This window comes from Musa acuminata, chromosome BXJ3-6, assembly GCF_036884655.1.
Source record: "Musa acuminata AAA Group cultivar baxijiao chromosome BXJ3-6, Cavendish_Baxijiao_AAA, whole genome shotgun sequence".
NCBI classification, from domain to species: Eukaryota; Viridiplantae; Streptophyta; class Magnoliopsida; order Zingiberales; family Musaceae; genus Musa; species Musa acuminata.
The window spans coordinates 39,235,168-39,254,513 of NC_088354.1; the positions used below are offsets into that span (position 1 = coordinate 39,235,168).

The following is a 19,346-nucleotide window of genomic DNA, read 5'->3' on the forward strand; positions in this document are numbered from 1 at the left end:
TAAGATTATAAATAGTAAAAATGGATTGTCATTAAAAAATATTCTAAAGAAATGTAGGAGTTTATTATTTAGAATCCCTTGTTACTTACTACTCACAATCTGTTTACTATTCACAATCTCATAAATTTTAATAAAATATTATTTTGCTATTTATAATCCCTCTAATTTTATTTACTAATCACAATATCATTCTATTAAAAAAAAGAGGAGAAAAAAAAAGGTAAGAAAAAAATGATAGCTAATAAAAAAAGATTTGACAGAGTTTTTACTAATTAGTCAATTTAACACTTTCAAAGATATATGGAATAGTCCTTAATAATTAAGGATTCATTCATAAAAAAAATTTATGCATCAAAAATAACTTTTAATTGTATATTTGAAGTAATTAAAATTTGCGATGGTAAAGATGTCATTATGAAAGATTACAAGGATAGATATGTGAAAGATGGACGGTAAGTTGAGACTGTGGACGGACTATTTGACCTGGCTTGCAGATTAGGCTGCCGTGGTCTTAGCGTTGGCCGCGGAAGACGACAAACGGCTGACGGCACAACCACCAATAAGCTGCCTGTCTCCCCGGTCGACCAACCCACGCTATCGGCCGCGGCGGCGACTTCTGTTCGACCTTGGCCGAGAAACCATTAGATCAGAGTCTGCGTCGTCGGAACCGCCGCCTCGCGTCATGGGCGGAAGCGCCGCACCCCTTGCCGTCTTCGCTCTCCTCCTTGCGCTGATCTCCCCCTCTTCGGCGGAGATCAAAGCCCTAAAGATCACCTCCGACTCCCGCCCCCTCATCCTCTTGGAGGAGTTCGGCTTCGCCCCGTCCGGTGGCGTCTTCATCGCCCTCTCCGCCGTCTCTTTCTCGTCCTCCGCCGCCTCCCCGGACCTCTTCGGCTTCTTCCTCCTCTCCGACGCTAGCCTCCTCCAGTCCATCCACGACTCGGAGCAGCCCCACCAGAACCCCGCCCCCGTCCCCAGTTGCGCCCTCCAGAGCCCTTATGTCCGCCCGCTGTTCACCTTCGCCAGACTCTCCCGTGCCCACTCTTTCAACGATACCTTTCTCATCACCCACCCCGACGAGTACGGCCTTTTCTTCGCCAACTGCGCCCCCGGCGCAGTCGTCTCCATGTCGGTCCACACCGGGATGTACAACTCCCGCTCTGACGGCACCCCCGACTATCTCTCCGTCGGCCAGTCCGCTGTCCCCTCCCTCTACACCTTCTTCGCCGTCGCCTATTTCGCTGCCCTCGCTGCCTGGATCTACATCTGCTTCCGGAACCGACTTGACGCCCACCGGATCCACCTTCTCATGGCCGGCCTCCTGCTCGCGAAGGCCCTCGACCTCCTCTTCGCCGCCGAGGACCTGCACTACACACGCACCACCGGCACGCCTCACGGCTGGGACGTCGCTTTCTACGTCTTCAAGTTCGTAAAAGGCGTCCTCTTCTTCACCGTCATCGTCCTCATTGGCACCGGATGGTCCTTCCTGAAGCCCTTCCTCCAGGACCGCGAGAAGAAGGTGCTCATGATCGTGATCCCCCTTCAGGTCCTTGCGAACATTGCCTCCGCCGTGATCGGCGAGACCGGGCCATTCATCCAGGGTTGGGTGACATGGAACCAGGTCTTCCTTTTGATCGACATCGCCTGCTGCTGTGCTATCATATTCCCGATCATCTGGTCGATAAGAACCCTGAAGGAGACTTCCAAGACTGATGGCAAGGCCGCAAGGACTCTCGCCAAGCTCTCTCTTTTTCGGCAATTTTACATGGCCGTGATTGGATACTTGTACTTCACAAGGATCGTGGTGTATGCTTTGAAGACGATCGCATCCTACAAGTATCGGTGGGTGAGCGTGGCGGCAGAGGAGACTGTGAGCTTTGCTTTTTATGTCGTCATGTTTTATATGTTCAGGCCAAAGGAGAGGAACGAGTACTTTGCGCTTGATGATGAGGAAGAGCAGGCTGCTGAAGCTGCACTGCGGGAAGAGGAATTCGAGCTTTGAATCCAAGAAATGCTGTGCATTACAAGATTGAAGTTTGGTTGGTGCTGTTCTTAACTCTTCTGCATGAGGGTCATCTTTTTGGGTGTCTTTTAGTATAATCTCGATGCTGCATCTTAATTTATGCCTTGCTGCTGCTGCTTCTTGAAGTTGTAGTCACTTCTTTCCGGATGTCAAGAAGTAAACATTATATTACTACATTCTGTACCTATTCAGAGATGGTGGTCATTAAAAGAATCCTGACTAATCTTATAAGTTCATATGTTTAGTAGCTTTTATTGATGCTTTAGTTGATTTGATGTTATGCTTGAGTGAGGGAACATTTATATCATAAAACATACATATGGTATGTGGGAAAATATGAAAGCCTGTCAATTCTAAACTTGTTCAACAATTACTCTAAAGTTGGAGTTTCCAAACTGTGGAAATGTGAAACTGAGTCTCTTTGGTAGCAGAAACTAATGGTTTTCCTACTTTTTTGGAAGGCCATATTTGTTGTGTATGTCGTTCTCTCTTGCCAATAAGTTTTTTCCTCACTGTATATAAATTTAGTTCATTTCTAGGATCATACAACAGATGATTTAGACCTGTATTTTAGAATAAACCATAAACGGACTTATTGACATATTGGTTGAAATGGATTCTAAGACTTCCTTCAACTTGTCTTAGTTATTTAACCTAAATCTTTAATTAATGTTGGTTACTTGTAGGAATATTTTTGACTAAATATGGAATGAATAACCCCAAACTGAGCATACCACCCTATTTGATCATTCAAAACCAAGCCATCATGGTTCAGGTTGATCTTATTTATAAACTAGCAAAGTTTACATATGATGATTTAGTTTATTTGTATTTGTATGGTTGTTGGTGTTGCAGCTACAATGAATCACTAAACCGACCTGTTATAAATGGTCATTGCGCACTTGCAACACCTTTGTCAACGGACCATTTATTGTTTTTTTTGCTTGTACATATGTTTGGCAATGTATTTTGCCTTGTTTTTATATATTTTTTCTTGAAAACTGTGAGCAAGAACAATTTGCAGGGCTACAGAGTGATTGCTCACCAGAACGGGCAAAACTACCCTAGAATGGCTTAATTTTCGCACCATGGCTTGTTTTTTGCAAAGTGCGGTGCGGTACGAAATGTCAGTCATCTTAATACCCTAGAACCACTAATGTAGCACAGGGTGGATGGGGTTTAAGATAATATTGGGCGTTGTTTAAATTCATAAGTTCACACATAAAGCCTACGGAAACTTTCCAACGCGCCCAACACCCGGTGAGCAGTCATTTGAGGAGTTGCGATTGTTCATTTGCCTTCTAAAGTCTTTGTTTTATCTTTCATGTTTTTTCCCTCTTACATTCCAAGTTTTTGCTGAATTGGTTGTAAAGCTGTCCTTTTTGCGGGATGTCAGGTCTTATCCATTGCTCGTTTTCGGAAGTAATCAACGTATTATTTTATGGGTCCTTCGGGATTTGAGCGAGGTTGTAATTAAGCTGAACCTTTGTAGACGGATAATACAAGAGTGTCTCACGACTTAGGCAATTCCAACTAAGTCTGTGACATTGTGGTATCAAAGCAGGCAAGCAGTTCATGCAAACAGCAAAAGTTCATAATCTTGTCATAGCGAAGCACCATAGTGAATCGAGTAAGATGAAGCAAGTCGGACTATTGCCCCAAGCAGTCGTAGGCAGGTTGCAAGTGCAAACTCACTCTCAAGCTGTTGGAGTCGCTCAAGAGGAGTGTGACAACGAAAATGACGAGTGAGAAGTTGGCTATTCTCCCTCGAGCAGAGGAAGTGCATTTCAGAGCTTCAACCGGAAAGAAAAGCCATAAAAAGAGGCTTACAGTTGCAGAAACCCGCTTTGATGTTCTCGAGATGAGTCTAGAGGAACTCCACTAAGGCCAACGAAAGCTTCTTGGGGAGGCAAAATCTCGGATCGACAAGGTCAAGTCCTAAGTAGATCAATTGACGAAAGACATTAAAGACTCTGTGTAGTACCCATGCGAAGTCATGGCGGAACTCACATCCGGTATTAAGTTACTTACCAGGTCTCTTAATACGGGAGGGAGCATCACTTGCATTGCTCAATTACAAAACTTAAAGTGCACCCGAGCCACATTGCTACGGGGGTGCTAGGGATGTGAAGGAGTTTGAGAATTTTTTGTTCGACGTGGAACAATACTTTCTAGCTACGAGGCTTGATTATAAAGAAACTAAAGTTTTGATAGCAACCATGTATCTGAATGGGGATGCAAAACTTTGGTAGCGATCACGTTGAGCAGAGATCCAACAAAGTTGGTGTCAAGTGAACACATGGGAGAACTTGAAGCGGGAATTGAGAACTCCTCTCCTGCCTCAGAACACTGAATTTCTCGTAAGACGGAAGCTGAGATAACTCCGCCAAAACACTTCCATTCGGGACTACGTAAAGCAGTTTTCAGCACTAATGTTGGACATATAAGACATGTCCGAGAAGGACAAGTTGTTTAGCTTCCTCGATGGCCTGAAGCTATAGGTACAATAGGAACTGCATCAAAGGAATGTCATTGATTTGGTTGGGGCAATCGGTTTCCTCGGAGGATTTGGGGAAGAAGAAACAATTTTTTGGAAAATCGCTCATCTAAGTATTCCTGAGGGAAGGAGTTTGCAATCGAGCAAAAAAAAAAGTTCCCACAAAGGGTCGAGTTTAAAAGATAAGGCCCCAATACCTGATGGATGCTTCTTGTGCGGAGGACTGCACATAGTGAGGGAGTGCCCGCAAAAGCAAGCACTAAATGTGTTGACATCATCAATTCATCCCCCTAGATCAGGCAAGGGTAAGGTCGTCGCCCTTAGTTTAAATAGTTTGGAATCCAACAAGGACGATGAGGAGTCGCAAGGACTCCGGATGGGATCAATGTGTTTGTTGAACACGTTACAGTGTTAGGTGGGTGAGAACGTGAAGACGAAGCAATAGAAAGTAAGAAGTAGTGAGCTGATGCACATAGACATCATGCTAAATGGTCGAACAACTCGTGCAATGGTGGACATGGGTGCTACCCATAATTTTATTGCCAACCAAGAAGCAAGGCGACTTGGGCTGAACCTAGAGAAGAGCCCAAGTTGGATGAAGGCTGTGAACTTGGAGGCTAAGCAGATCTTCGGGCTAGCAAGGAGAGTCCCTATCAAAATTGCGACGTGGAGCGAAAGCACAAACATAATGGCAGTGTCGCTGGATGACTTCCAAGTGATTCTCAGAATAGAGTTCATGCACACCATCATGCACATAACTGAAATTGCCTAAGTCGTGAGGCACCCTTGTGTTATTCATCTGCAAAGGGTCAACCTAGTTATAACCTCGCTTAGGTCCCGAAGGACCTATAAAAGAGCAAATTGATTAGTTTGAAAACGAGAGATGGACAAGCCTCAATGTCTCGCGAAAAGGATAGCCTTACAAGCAATTCAACAAACACTTGGTGTGCAAGAGAGAAAAGAGAGGAAGTAAAAAACAAGGACTTTAGAAGACAACCAAACAGTCGGCAAACGACTGCTCATCGGGTGTCGAGCACGTTGGCAAGTTCCCGTAGGCTTAACATACGAATTTGTGAAACCAAGCAACGCCCAACACTACCCCAAATCGTCATCCAGCCCTGTGTCACTCGGAGGGTTCTGGGGTGCTAAGATGGCTACTGTTTTGCTCTACATCGCAACCTATATAAAACATGCCATGGCACACGAAAACTGGGCAATTCTAGGGCAATTTTGCCCATTCTGGTGAGTGGTCGCTCTTCAACCTTGCAAATTATTCTTGTTTATATTTTTCAAGCGATATCACACATAAACAAAGCAAAACACACTGCCAAACATATATACAAGCAAACAAAAGCGACGAATGGTCCGTTGATAAAGGCGTTGCGGGTGCACGATGACCATCAATGATATTCTCCCTCACCTAAACTGTTAATGCCCTCGTCAATGCTTGCTGGTAGGCTTTGATGACTGCTTATTCGTGTCGTAGGGCGTCTTCAGGCTCCCTATTGGCTTTTGTTTGTAGAAGCTTTCATCATTTCACCAAGTACTTGATCTGCTCTACTCCGTTGGATAGCTTTGTCTTACGATATGCTAAATGGCTTCAACTCGCTTTTCATGAGAGGTTTTGATGGGGGGTAGTCAAGTTGGAACACTTTGGGAAGCATCTTACGGATTTGAGTGGAAGACTTTCAAGTTACTCGCATGTAAGACATTGTGAATTTTGAGTTACATCGGCAGTTGCAACTTGTATAAAGCATCGTCTACCCTATTGATAATTGGGAAGAGTCCTTCGTACTTGCGCACCAATCCCTTGTACACTTTATGCCTAAAGAACTGAAGTGATACTGGTTGAAGCTTCACCAACACCAAGTCACAAACTTTAAACTCCTATGATCGCCTTCTAAAATCTACTCACTTTATCTTTTTAGTCGTCTTCTCTAAGTAAACCCATGCAATATCTATATTTCAATTCCATTCTTTTGCAAAATGATATGTTGACGGGCTACTCCCGGTATAACCAATTGCCAAGGTGTGAGAATTTGATGGCTACTATCCCGTAATGATCTCAAATGGGCTCTTAGTGGATGTAAAGCTCCCTTGTAAGTTGTAGGAGAATTGGGTTATGTCCAATAACTTCACATAATCTTGTTGGTTGGCACTCACATAGTGCCGAATATATTACTAAAGGAGTGAATTTATTCTTTCAGTTTGGTCATCTGTCTGGGGGTGGAGGCTTGTGGAGAAGTGTAACTTAGATCCTAGCAATTTAAACAGCTCGGTCCAGAATCGTCCTAAGAACCGTGCCTCGATCGTTGATGCAATTTTAGCTAAGTCCGTGATAGCATGGTCCCTCTAAAGTTGGCAAAGCTTATGAAGTAACTAGACGAACTACTAAGTGGTGGTCTCATCCGCGATTCTAAAGCACCATTTAGAACTCTAGGTCTCTTCGAGAAGAAACATGATGAGAGTCTTCAATTATGTGTCGACAATCGGGCCCTAAATAAGGTGACGGTGAAAAACAAGTCTCTTATCCCATTCATCGTAGACTTGTTCGCTCAACTAGGCAACGCGAAGCATTTCTCTAAACTTGACCTTCAGTCGAGGTATTGGCAGGTGTGTATAGCTGAAGGCAATGAAGCAAAGACTCCTTGTGTGACTAGGTATGGAGCGTTTGAGATCTTAATATCTTTCGGCCTAACCAACACATCGACTACATTCTTCACTCTTATGAATCAACTATTCAAGGAGTATCTGGACAAGTTTGTGGTCATCTACTTGGCGATATCTTTGTGTATAACCAAACGCTTGAGGAGCATATCAAACATCTTCGAACAATTTTCAAGATTTTGAGGGAGAACACTTGGTTCATGAAAAAGGAGAAATGCTACTTTGCCTAGACGAATATTTTATTCTTAGGGTGTTGAATCGGCCGAGAGGATCCATTCGGATGGACAAATCGAAGGTGCAAGCTATGGTGGAGTGACAAACACCAAAGAAGGTATTGGATCCTTCCTTAGTTTCGTCAACTATTATTGGCTCTTCATAGCTGGGTACTTGAAGCACACAGCTCCACTGGTGGAGTTGCTGAAGGAGCAGCCTTCCGATGGTCGGACAAACGTAAAGCGGCTTTTCAAGACCTTAAGTCTGCAATGTTAGAAGAACCGACACTTAAATTATCGGACTATGAGAAACCTTTCAAAGTCCATATGGATGCTTAGGACTTCGCTATTGAAGGAGTACTTATGCCGGAGGGTCACCCCGTGCCCTACAAGAGTCGCAAGACTGAGTAGCAGTATCCGATGCACGAGAAAAAGATAACAGCGGTGGTCCACTGTCTACGAGTATGGCGGCACTACCTTCTCGGCATGGTGGCAAGATTTCCTAACTGAATTTGTTATGACAATGGGGCACAAGACTGAAAGAACAAATGTCGTGGTTGATGCATTGAGTAGAAAAGTGGAGCTGGTGAATGTTGTACAATTGGAAGGCGAAGGCCAAGCAAGTCAAATGCACTCCAACGTTCTTTCCAGGATCATAGATGGACTATACAGTGATCCCTAGGTGGTAACCTTGATGCAACTGATCAAGGAAGGCAAGCACGACAATTTTGGGTCCTGATGGGACTCGTCTACACCAAAGGGAATAGAGTTTATGTTTCCTAAGCGGACAATTTGATGCGTGAACTCTTAAAGGAGTGTCGCGATTCTCTTTAGGTAGGACATCCGGGTATTCATCGCACGATGACTCTCGTGGAGAGGGCTTTCTATTAGCCTAAGATGGGGACCGATGTAGAGGAATATGTTCGGACATGCCTTACTTGCTAACAAAATAAGGTAGAGCAACAAAAACTGATAGGACTTTTGGAGTCATTGCCTATATTAGAAATCCTATGGGAGAGCATTTCCTTGGACTTCATATCAAGGTTGCCGACAATAAGGAGACTTGGCTCGATACTCATGGTGGTCAATCGGTTTTCAAAGTATGTAACATTCATTGTTGCATCCGTACACTGCTCAACGGAGGAGGCGACCAAGTTGATGACGAAAAATATTGTGAAGTATTGGTGAGTTCCGCACAATATCATCAACGATCAAGACACACAATATTTGGGACGGTTCTGGACCGAGTTGTTCAAATTGTTGGGATTTAAGTTATACTTCTCCACAAGCCTCTACACTTAGACAAATGGCCAAACTGAAAGAATAAATTTGCTCCTAAAGCAATATCTTCAGCACTACATGAGTGCCTACCAGCGAGATTGGGTGAAGTTGGACATAGTCAAATTCTCCTACAACTTGTAGCGGAACTGTACATCCAACAAGTGCTTCTTCGAGATTATTACTGGACAGTAGCCGTTAACTCCTTACACCTTGGCAATCGGTTATACCGAGAGTAGACTGTCAGCATATTACTTTGTAAAGGAATGACACCAAAACACAGATATTGCCTGGGCTTACTTGGAGAAAGCGACCAAAAAGATGAAGTGGTGGGCAAATATGAGAAGGCGACCATAAGAGTTTTAAGTCGACGACTTGGTGCTGGTGAAACTCCAACCAGTATCACTCTAGTTTTTTAGGCATAAAATGCACAAGGGATTGGTGTGCAAGTATGAAGGGCTCTTCCTAATTATCAGCAGGATACGTAATGTCTCCTACAAGTTGCAGCTGTTGGCGTGACTCAAAATTCACAATGTCTTCCATGCGAGCAACTTGAAAGCCTATCACTTAAATTTGTAATATGCTTCCCGAAGTGTTTTAACTGGGCTACTACATACCAGTGCCTCCTACAAAAAACGAGTTGAAGTCAATTTAGCGGATTGTAGGACAAGTGAACAAGAACAGTTTGTAAGGTTGCAGAGCGATCACTCACTAGAATGGGCAAAATTGTCCCAAAATGGCTTAGTTTTCTTGTGTCATGGCCTGTTTTTTGTAAGTTGCGATGCGGTGCAAAATGTCAGCCATCCTAGATCCACCTGGGTGGCACAGGGTTGGATGGGGATTTGGGATAGTGTTGGGTGTTGATTGAATTCACAAGTTTACACGTAAGGCCTATGGGAACTTGCCAACGTGTCCGACACCCAGTAAGCAGTCGTTTACGGACTTGCGACTATTCATTTATCTTCTAAAATCCTTGTTTTCTTCTTCCTCTTTTTTCTTTCTTATACACAAAGTGTTTGCTGAATTGCTTGTAAAGCTATCTTTTTTGCAAGATGTTGAGACTTATATGTTGCTCGTTTTCGAAACTAATCAATTTGTTCTTTTTACAAGTCCTTCGGAACCTGAGCAAGGTTACAACTAGGCTGATCCTTTACGGACAAATAATGTAAAGGTGCCTCACGACTTAGGCAATTCCAGCTAAGTCCGTGACAGTCCGGACTAGTTTAGATTTGCATAGTCTAGTATTTTCAGCTTAGTTTATTTGGATGTGCTATGCTGATGTTATAATTCAGTTTTTGGGGTCAATTAGAGTCTAATATGGTTTGGGTTTGGATCTTTAAACCGGTATCTGAGCTGGTTTCAAGCTTAGGTTGTAATATCCAATTAAATTAGTAGCTGAGGTAGAATGCTAAGATCAGAAATCTAAGGTACCCACGTTTTGCATTAACACTTCTGTGGAAGAGTCAATGGTTACTACAGTTTTATCTGGTACTTTTTCAAGATCGACTCAAACAGTTATTATTCTCTTTTATTCCTGTTGTTTGTGTCCGTTAGTGAGTGAACAAATGGCCAGGTTGTTTGTGAAGCTGCACCTTCATTAGCATTGCATAGAATTTTATTTTCACAAAAAGAAGTTTACAAGGCTGCTGGCCTCATATATCTCACCTGTCACATCTTTTTGTCTGTTTCTTCTATCTAATCTCTTTATGTTTCTCCAGTCCTGTTTCTCTAAATTCCTCCACCTATTTGTGCAACAAAGAATATGGCTTTCTGTATTCACTTGGTGACAAATTGAAATCTGCAGATATTAGACCATCACAAGTTCTATCTGGTTTTGAACCTAGTGGTCATCAAATGTAACTGGAGATGAGTAGTTTCAGTGCTAGCTTACGCAGGACAATTGAAATCACATCAAAAACCAATGAGGGATGGGGCACTACTGTTGTATTCACTCGAGTTTGTCGGACATCATCACATGAAGATGATAAATTCATGTGTTTCAATATATCTGAGAAGTCTCTTTGGCCATAACTGGAAGAACTGGATTGACAGCTCTTTTAAGTTGAAACTTGATGGTGTAAGTACCACTTTCACTTTGAATGATTGAAGTGCCATATATTTCTCATGGCTGTCATGCTAAGGTTGAATGTGTTTTGTGAGGACCATGAGTTCTCAATTCAGTTTCAAAGAATTTACTTTGCTCTCTGATGTGATTCTCTAGGGTCATATATCTTTAGTTTCAAGGATGATAGATCTGTTGTTTGCTGGAAATGTAGTTTGCCCTTTACTACCTATCACAAACAGTTATCCTCAAATGAGGATGGAGATTCCCTATCACTTATGTTGGTCTTTTTATATGGAATTGAAGTCTCAAAAATGTTATTTAGCATGCAGTCATACTAGAAAAGTAATGCTATGTAAGCATGGTTTACTTTGGCCTTTTGACAACCTTGAGCTAAGCCCCATAATCATCTTATTCAGGGTAGAGATTTGTATATTGATCTTACATTATTGATACTATCATCTGGTCTATTTGATCCCAGCTCTCATAATAGAGATAGATAGTCAATTTACTTGCATCTTTAGATCATTTATGACAGATATGTTGTGTAAGGTCAAAACCTTGTGTTTCTTCCTGATGTTTGTTTATCTAATATCATAGACTTGATAAGAACATTAGAAAGAATTTTGCTCATCTTTGATTTCTCCATCTCACTGATGCAAAACATATTAGAAATTGGAACATCTGTTTCCATTGCTTACTAGGTGTTGCTAGTGTTCTTCATCGTGCATCTCCACATCCACCATTTCTTCACCCCATCTCTGCTCCTCGTATGCTGCTTCCACTATCATTGGCTGCTCCTCCACGACTTCCTCGCTCCCCGCAGGATACTCACCAGCTGCAGCTGGGAACTGGGCAGCAACAGGTGCATTTCTAGGTGCCACTCTCGGTTTATCTGCTCCTATGAATTGAACACCAGGTGTTTGAACCATTCTTCCATGTTGAGCTCCAAACATGCCATGGCCATTACCTTTTATGGCACCCTGTCCCTGACCTTCAGCTGTTTCTCCCGGCTTACCGTATGAATTAACATGCCCTGTGTGAAGCTAATAGCATCAGACTGAGGCCATGTTCAAGGTTTAAGTTGGCCTACTTAACCATAACAGTCTTGTCCACAGACCTGGATTTTCTGCTGCAACAGGTGGAGCTCTTCTCCTGCTACGAAGGAAGAACGTGACTGCTGTGGCTACAAGGGCGACGAAGAACACTGGAACCGCAACTCCAAGTATGAGCCCTAATTTGCTACTCTTTTTTTTGGCACCAGCAGAGCTTGAACCTTTGGATGTGTCACAGGTCTGGTCGGGAGAGCACAAGTCTGGATTTCCAGAAGTCCTGTAATGTCCAACAGCTAACCATGAATCCGAAAGATATATGGAATTCCATAGACAAATTCACAGAGCAGCAGCCTCTCACTATTGGTTCTAACAAGGTGCCAATATACCACTTACACCAGCTTGATCCTGTTGTTTGAGGTCAAAGACGATGGGATCGCTCCGCTCAACTTGTTATCAGCCAGATTCCTTCAAAGAAGTGGAAACAAGAAGAGATCAGCTTGTTGGAACCAGTTGAAAGAGTGATAAGCTCTGCTTCAGTATTAACAAGGCTCACAGCTGAATTAGGTTGGGCAACCTGCCCAGGAAGTCAAGGATTTCTCCTGTAATGCTGTTGTTGTGCATATCTCTGTGAATTGTCGCAGTGGGGCTGCTTAGATTAGTTGTCAAGTTACTGAGAGTGAGCATCAACTAAGTTAGCTTACATGGTCTGCAGAGAGCTCAAGTCACTGAAGTCTGGAAGATCTCCAGCAAGCCCATACCCAGCAAGATACCTGATCATCGTCACCAGAGGAAGTTTCATGGCACAGTGACATGGATAGTATCGCAGATTACAGAGAGAACACATCAGGACAAAGAGAGTGTTACAGTGCAATGATTCGTGGAACTGGATCAGAACTGCATCCAACCCAATCCCAGCTGTAGTTTGCCGGGAGGCAAGGATCGCCATTCCAGTCACTGAGAGCCTTAAACTGTAGCTGTAAAATTGTCAACGCCTTCGCTGTCACAACCATCAGACATGCATTAGAGAGATCAGACGCTATCGTCAAGGTTTGGCGCAAGCGGAGACTCACCGTCGGATTCGGCTGTTCCGTTGCTGAGACTGCTACCGGTGAAGATCTCCATGGCACTGATGATGGGGGGAAGGGTGGCGTCGGCTGTAGCTCGCAACGCCATTTGACTGCTAGCTGTGACGCCACGATCGGCGAACGAAAACTCCAACACCTTTTGGTAAGGCGGAACGATCGGATCTGATGTCTTTCCATCCATGTCAATCCGGAACGATCTCACATCAGAAGAACTCAACGAAGTCATTTCAGCAAAGTAGAGGTTGATGTAGACCGGAATGGTGGCTGCTGGAACAAGATCAGCGAACGTCAAACTCAAGTCGGCGGATGGATCTGTCGTCGTGAAAGCGTTGAGCAACACAGCTTTTGGAGGATGCTCGGTCGAATTTGAGGTGTCCATGATGGTTGTGTCGCTGGATAGTGAGGTTACTCCTGCAGAATCAGCGGCAGGAACCCAGATTCGATCGTAGTTGTCGTCAGGGTACCTTAATCGAGGAAGAGAACATTCTTGTTTCAGATCGATGGGATTCAGAGGATGGAGACGATACGATGGAAGAAGAGTTACCTGACGCTGTCAGTAGCTCCGAACGACCACCTTCTGAGGAGGAAGAAGGCGAAGGTGGGTTCGCCGTCGTACATGGAGTTCTCCAGCTGCCTAACTTCGATCGACGACACGAAGGGCAGCTGCTTGGGGATGGTCTGAGCGACGCATATGCTGGTCCTGCCCATGCGCACATCGTACACGGCTTCGAAGTAGACAGCGCCATCCATCCGGGTGACGACCGTGGCCCAGCTGTTGCCGTCGAACTGGAGCTCGAACGTCGGCGGCGCCGCCTTCTTGTCGTAGTTGCCGTAGTGAAAGCTGACTCTGGCGAGGATGCGTCGGGCATCGGGGAGAAGGATCGGGTAACAGTTCTTCTTCCTCGACGAGAACACACGGAGCGTTGTCAGCGGCGTGGCCATGGATTCGGTGCTCTGCACTGCTCGGCTCTCGCCATTGGAAATGTATGCCCTGTCGCTCTCCCAGTGGATGCCGTCGGCGTCCGTGTAGGAATCTGAAGCACCGCAGTCGATGCTGATGAAGCCTGTGAGGAAACATGAAGAGTAATGGTGAAAAGCTGTGCCTAATACAAAGGTAAGAAGATGATGCCTTACCTGAAGTTGCATCAGCTCCAAGAAAGAGGATGAAGAAGAAGAAGAAGAGGCAGAGGAGACATGGATGAAAAGGAAAGAGGTGGGCAGCCATGGAGGTCTGAAGCGAGAGAATGAGCTGACCGTAGCTTGGCCTTTATGCATGCACGCGATGGAGGGCAAGTGGAGAGAGAGAGAGACCGAGAGGGGGGTGGGGGGGAGATCGTTGACAATGCTCATTATGGGAGATCGAAGACGTTGACTTGGAATCCAGCAGCACAGTGAATCCGGTCTGGTGAAGATGGCTGAAACGGCTGTTAGATTTGAGTTCTAATACGAAGTCATCGCCATGCTTCAAACTCAACGAGGGAGGGATGTGTAGAATGTCGTGTGGCATGTTTCCCACCCGTTGACTTGTGAAAGCACCCTAAAATGAGAGTCAACGTTACATAAAGCGTTGACTCGAAGATGAGAAGTGAGGTTTATCGCATGTGAGACAGCGCATGGTGGTTGGTGCCACATGAGACACCGTGTACCTTGGTGTTCATCACTTATCGTCACTTATTACCCTAGTCTTCTCTTCTCTCTCTCCATCATTTTTATTGCTTATTGTCTTCGTTCTATCACCGTGGTCACCTTTGCTTGCCTCGTTATATCTCACCTTTGTTATTGTTTTTGTCCGTGTGCTTTTGCTCTTGTTGTCATTCTCGTCAATACACTCTTCTACGTTCGAAAAGTCGTAAAAAGAGATAGAAGTGACGATCGATGAGGTGAAGGTCAGAGATTACCTTGCAGTATATTGTCAAAAATTTTACCAACTAAATTAGTTGACACATTCAAATAAATAAAAAAATATTAATCAAGAAAAATAAAAAAAAATAAATAAATATCAAGATGTTATATCAAACAAAGATGGGTTGTTCCAACCCAAGCCTGGCCTGCATAATATTGTGGACTTGGGCGGGTCTCATTCATTCATTCAACGGATGATTCGAGTCGTTCGGATTACTTGCCAACGAGGACGTATCGGTTCCCGATGACCTAATTGTGATGTTCTATTCGTACAACAATCTGGCAATGTAATTACACTCTTCATTTGTCATCCAAAGTGTTCAGCATTCTGTGAGACTTCTCCGAGGGTGTTTATGTGGTCAATTCCTCCAACAATCTGTTTGATGTCGATTCATGTTTGATTCATGTTCGAGAGTGTCAAAGACCACAGCATTTTGCATGTATTGAACCGTGTTGTCTACGAAGACTTCAACTTCTCGGCAATAAGACGCCATGGATTTGGAAGTCTTCTCACCTAAGACAAAGAAGTCGACGAGCCATTAGATTCGTGTAGTACGTGCTTCAGCATTATTAATTAGGACACTCCAAGAATTCACAATTGAGAAGACAGGTCAAGGTTTAAATTCTTGTGCTAACTCAGACATTAAATCGGAATGATACAAAACCTGACCATAGTTAGTGTCACTCTACCCACTGATCATGTTGGGTTAATTGATTTTTCCGATGGAACACTAGATTAATTTAATAAATGACTTAAATCTCTAGTAAATATTTAATATCAAAAAATTAATATCAAATCTAATTTGATATTACTATTTAATTAATATTGGGTGAAAAATACTTACCATATCAAATATAATCATTCGACAAATTTACATGTTATCATATAATGATATCAATGATAAGATTATTCTTTCACAAGTTAGACGTATAATAATAGATGACTGATATCATCTTCTTCTTTGTTAAACGTACTCTTTTGGCTCATCTAAACCCTAACCGCTGCCATCTCCTATCCCGGTGGAAAATCCATTCAATGATAACTTAGTCCCAACTTCCAACCACCTACGATGATATAATCCCAAGTGCAGCCTCAGCCTCTCTCCTGTTGGGTATGATATATATATATACATATATATATATATATATACTTCCATTCTTGGTCGTGTAGATGGTCGAGTGTCGCTAAACACCCACACCTACTTATTCCCATCTCCAAAAGTCCAATTTTTGGTGCCACAAGAAACTGCTCTGTATAAATAGGGTGATTAAGAGAGAGAGAGAGAGAGAGAGAGTTGAATGACCACAACAAGCTATTCCTCTGCCTTCTCCTCTCATCTCTCCCTCGCTCGACGCAGTCTTCTCCACAACTGTTCTTTGGATTTGGGTCACGTACACGATATCCCCGTGGATACCGTAAACACTGCCCTGCTATCCCGCCGTTTAACCTTCTCCTTCCTCTGCTCTGATTGTAGGATAAAAGGGGGATAGCGAAGCGATACCATGATATCCTTGTTCGACCGGCGATCCTCCCCGATGGCAGAGGCCGAGGACATCGACCGTGACGGCCTGCTCGGCCACCACAGCACCCGAGCTAACGCTAACCAGGACTCCGGAGGCGGCGGCAAGTCCATCACCCTCGGGCAGCTCTTCAAGCGCGTCGGCGACGCACACAGCGGCGGTGGCGTCACCGAGAACGATGGCTACGCCTCCCCGGAGCACCATGTCCTCGAGCTCGATGAGTTCGCCGCCGGAGGTGGCGCCGGCGATCACTTGGCCTCCCGCCCTGTCCCTTTCGTGCTCGCCTTCACCGATCTCTCGTACAGCGTGAAGAAGAACCGGAAGATGTCGCTCTTCCGCACGAACGGCCTCGCCGTCGACCCCGCCGCCGGACTCCCGCCGATGGAGGCGATCTCTGGGACCAAGACGCTTTTGAATTCCATCTCTGGCGAGGCGAGGGAAGGGGAGATCTTCGCGGTGCTGGGGGCGAGTGGCTCCGGCAAGTCCACCCTGATCGACGCCCTCGCGAACCGCATCGTTCGGGAGAGCCTGCAGGGTTCCATCACCCTCAACGGAGAGAAGCTCGAGGGGCGGCTCCTCAAGGTGATCTCCGCCTATGTCATGCAGGACGACCTCCTGTACCCCATGCTCACCGTGGAAGAAACCTTGATGTTCTCTGCGGAGTTCCGGCTGCCGCGGTCGCTGTCCGCCTCGAAGAAGAAGAGCCGGGTGCAAGCACTGATCGACCAGCTCGGCCTCCGGTCCGCCGCCAAGACCATCATCGGCGATGAGATCCACCGCGGCGTCTCCGGCGGAGAGCGTCGCCGTGTGTCGATCGGAATCGACATCATCCACGACCCCATCATCCTCTTCCTCGACGAGCCCACGTCCGGCCTCGATTCCACCAGCGCTTTCATGGTCGTCAAGGTGTTACAGAGGATTGCTCACAGCGGAAGCATAGTGATCATGTCGGTGCACCAGCCGAGCTACCGGATCCTGTGTCTTCTCGATCGCCTTCTTTTCCTCTCCCGCGGACAGACGGTGTACAGCGGTCCGCCTGACGGCATCCCCCGGTTCTTCGCCGACTTCGGCCACCCGATCCCCGACAACGAAAACCCGACAGAGTTCGCGCTCGACCTCATCCGCGAGTCTGAGGGCACTCCGGACGGTGCGAAGCCCCTCGTCGACTTCAACAAGTCGCGCCAGAACACACAACTCGCCCTGACTACCGCCGAGGAGTCGTCTGTTTCTCTCAAAGACGCCATCAGCGCCAGCATCTCTCGCGGCAAGCTCGTCTCCGGCGCGACAGACAGGACGACGTCTGCCTCGTCCGTCCAGAAGCACGCCAATCCGTTCTGGATCGAGATGGCGGTGCTCACCAAGCGGTCGTTCACCAACACCAAGCGGATGCCGGAGCTGTTCGCCATCCGCCTCGGCGCAGTGCTCGTAACCGGATTCATCCTGGCCACCATCTTCTGGCGGCTCGACAACTCGCCCAAGGGCGTGCAGGAGCGGCTCGGCTTCTTCGCCATAGCCATGTCCACCATGTTCTACACGTGCGCCGACGCACTACCCGTCTTCCTCCAGGAGCGCAACATCTTCATGCGAGAGACGGCGTACAATGCCTACCGCCGCTCCTCCTACGTCCTCTCGCATGCCATCGTCGGCTTCCCGCCGCTGATCCTCCTGTCCATCGCCTTCGCCTTGACCACCTTCTTCGCCGTCGGCCTCGCTGGGGGCACGCAGGGGTTCTTATTCTTCGTGCTGATCGTCCTGGCCTCCTTCTGGGCAGGCAGCGGCTTCGTCACCTTCCTCTCCGGCGTGGTGACGCACGTCATGCTAGGTTACACCGTCGTCGTCGCCATACTGGCCTACTTCCTACTCTTCAGTGGCTTCTTCATCACCAGAGACCGCATTCACGACTACTGGATCTGGTTCCACTACATGTCGCTGGTCAAGTACCCCTACGAGGCCGTGATGCAGAACGAGTTCGACGACCCGCACAAGTGCTTCGCCCGAGGCGTTCAGATGTTCGACAACACACCGCTGGGTGGCTTGCCGGACGCGATGAAGCTGAACGTGCTCAAGTCCATGAGCAATTCCCTGGGGGCGAACATCACCGGCACCACCTGCATCACCACCGGCACAGACATCCTGAAGCAACAGAGCATCACTCAGCTCGACAAGTGGGAGTGCCTGTGGGTTACAGTGGCGTGGGGCTTCCTCTTTAGGTTCCTCTTCTACATCGCCCTCCTGCTCGGGAGCAGGAACAAGAGGAGGTAGAGACAGATGTCGTCACCGTGTTGTGAAGTTTCTTTCTTCCTTCATGTTAAGCTTTTCTTTATATTTCTTACGATCTAAGAGATGAACTACTACTTCATGTGATGTGGTTTCAGTGCAAATCTGAATAAAACACTGCTTGTTTGCTAATTCGATTCATTCGGTTTGATGAGAAGAGAGATTTCAAGTTTGTTGGATCACGAAGAATGTGTGGTGAGCTGCCATACCTGCACGTATCTCCCTCGCATGTCGATATCGATACATGTACCACAGGCAAGCCGTGAATTAATGGACTCACGGCGGAGTCAAAGGCGGCGTTCATCCGTCCTCAACGTCTTCCTCGGCTCCAAGAAACCCTCGTCATTGGGTAATCGATTGACCCCTTGTTGGGCAACGTCGATGAGGCACGCACCGTCACCTAACGCTAGTGGGTTCTGCGACAAGAAACCACCAAATCCATATATTAAACTTGAAGTCTGCTCTATCGCCATCGTCTCTTCTCCTCGGAACATTCGTACCAGTCGCCGGTGGTTTCGACTCCATGCCATGAATGCTCTACCGCAGAGTCCACATTCCATGGCTCGAGTTCAGAGTACGAGACGTGAGTGTAGACGTTCTTTGTTGGCGGTGGTTCACCGATCCATGCAAATGGCGTTCCGACCAACCTCTCACCGGCTTCAACCACTCACTGACGTCCATAAGTAATTATGCATAGTTGATCGGCGTCCCATCTGAAATCAATATGGCGGCGTCGCTCTCAAGCGTCGCACTGCAGATGCCCCAGG

At 46.0% G+C, this 19,346-nt stretch overlaps 3 protein-coding genes across 3 annotated transcripts; 2 read left to right on the forward strand and 1 right to left on the reverse strand.

The window, feature by feature from the left end:
* The first annotated feature begins 491 nt into the window (after nt 1-491).
* LOC135641036 (protein CANDIDATE G-PROTEIN COUPLED RECEPTOR 7-like) lies at nt 492-10,802 on the forward strand. The gene is made up of 2 exons (XM_065156022.1): nt 492-2,039; nt 10,482-10,802. The coding sequence occupies exon 1, from the start codon at nt 683-685 to the stop codon at nt 2,000-2,002; it is 1,320 nt and encodes a 439-aa protein (XP_065012094.1). The 5' UTR covers nt 492-682; the 3' UTR covers nt 2,003-2,039; nt 10,482-10,802.
* A 479-nt stretch (nt 10,803-11,281) lies between these two features.
* LOC135641035 (uncharacterized protein At1g24485-like) lies at nt 11,282-14,200 on the reverse strand. The gene is made up of 9 exons (XM_065156021.1): nt 14,014-14,200; nt 13,424-13,943; nt 12,865-13,343; nt 12,659-12,791; nt 12,496-12,564; nt 12,348-12,419; nt 12,188-12,259; nt 11,860-12,071; nt 11,282-11,775 (listed from the first exon to the last, which is right to left on the reverse strand). Exons 1-9 carry the CDS (start codon nt 14,102-14,104, stop codon nt 11,450-11,452), a joined length of 1,974 nt encoding a protein of 657 aa, XP_065012093.1. The 5' UTR covers nt 14,105-14,200; the 3' UTR covers nt 11,282-11,449.
* A 1,849-nt stretch (nt 14,201-16,049) lies between these two features.
* On the forward strand, nt 16,050-18,711 carry LOC135640291 (ABC transporter G family member 6-like). Its single transcript, XM_065154595.1, has one exon. The coding sequence runs from the start codon at nt 16,285-16,287 to the stop codon at nt 18,562-18,564; it is 2,280 nt and encodes a 759-aa protein (XP_065010667.1). The 5' UTR covers nt 16,050-16,284; the 3' UTR covers nt 18,565-18,711.
* Nucleotides 18,712-19,346: the final 635 nt, after the last annotated feature.

Coding starts and splice junctions, on each gene's coding strand:
- LOC135640291 (XM_065154595.1), top strand. CDS start 16,285: ATGATATCCTTGTTCGACCGGCGATCCTCCCCGATGGCAGAGGCCGAG.
- LOC135641036 (XM_065156022.1), top strand. CDS start 683: ATGGGCGGAAGCGCCGCACCCCTTGCCGTCTTCGCTCTCCTCCTTGCG.
- LOC135641035 (XM_065156021.1), bottom strand. CDS start 14,104: ATGGCTGCCCACCTCTTTCCTTTTCATCCATGTCTCCTCTGCCTCTTC. Junction 12,420..12,495: donor TTGAGCTCTCTGCAGACCAT/GTAAGCTAACTT, acceptor GACAATTCACAG/AGATATGCACAACAACAGCA. Junction 12,260..12,347: donor TTGCCCAACCTAATTCAGCT/GTGAGCCTTGTT, acceptor ACTTCTTTGAAG/GAATCTGGCTGATAACAAGT.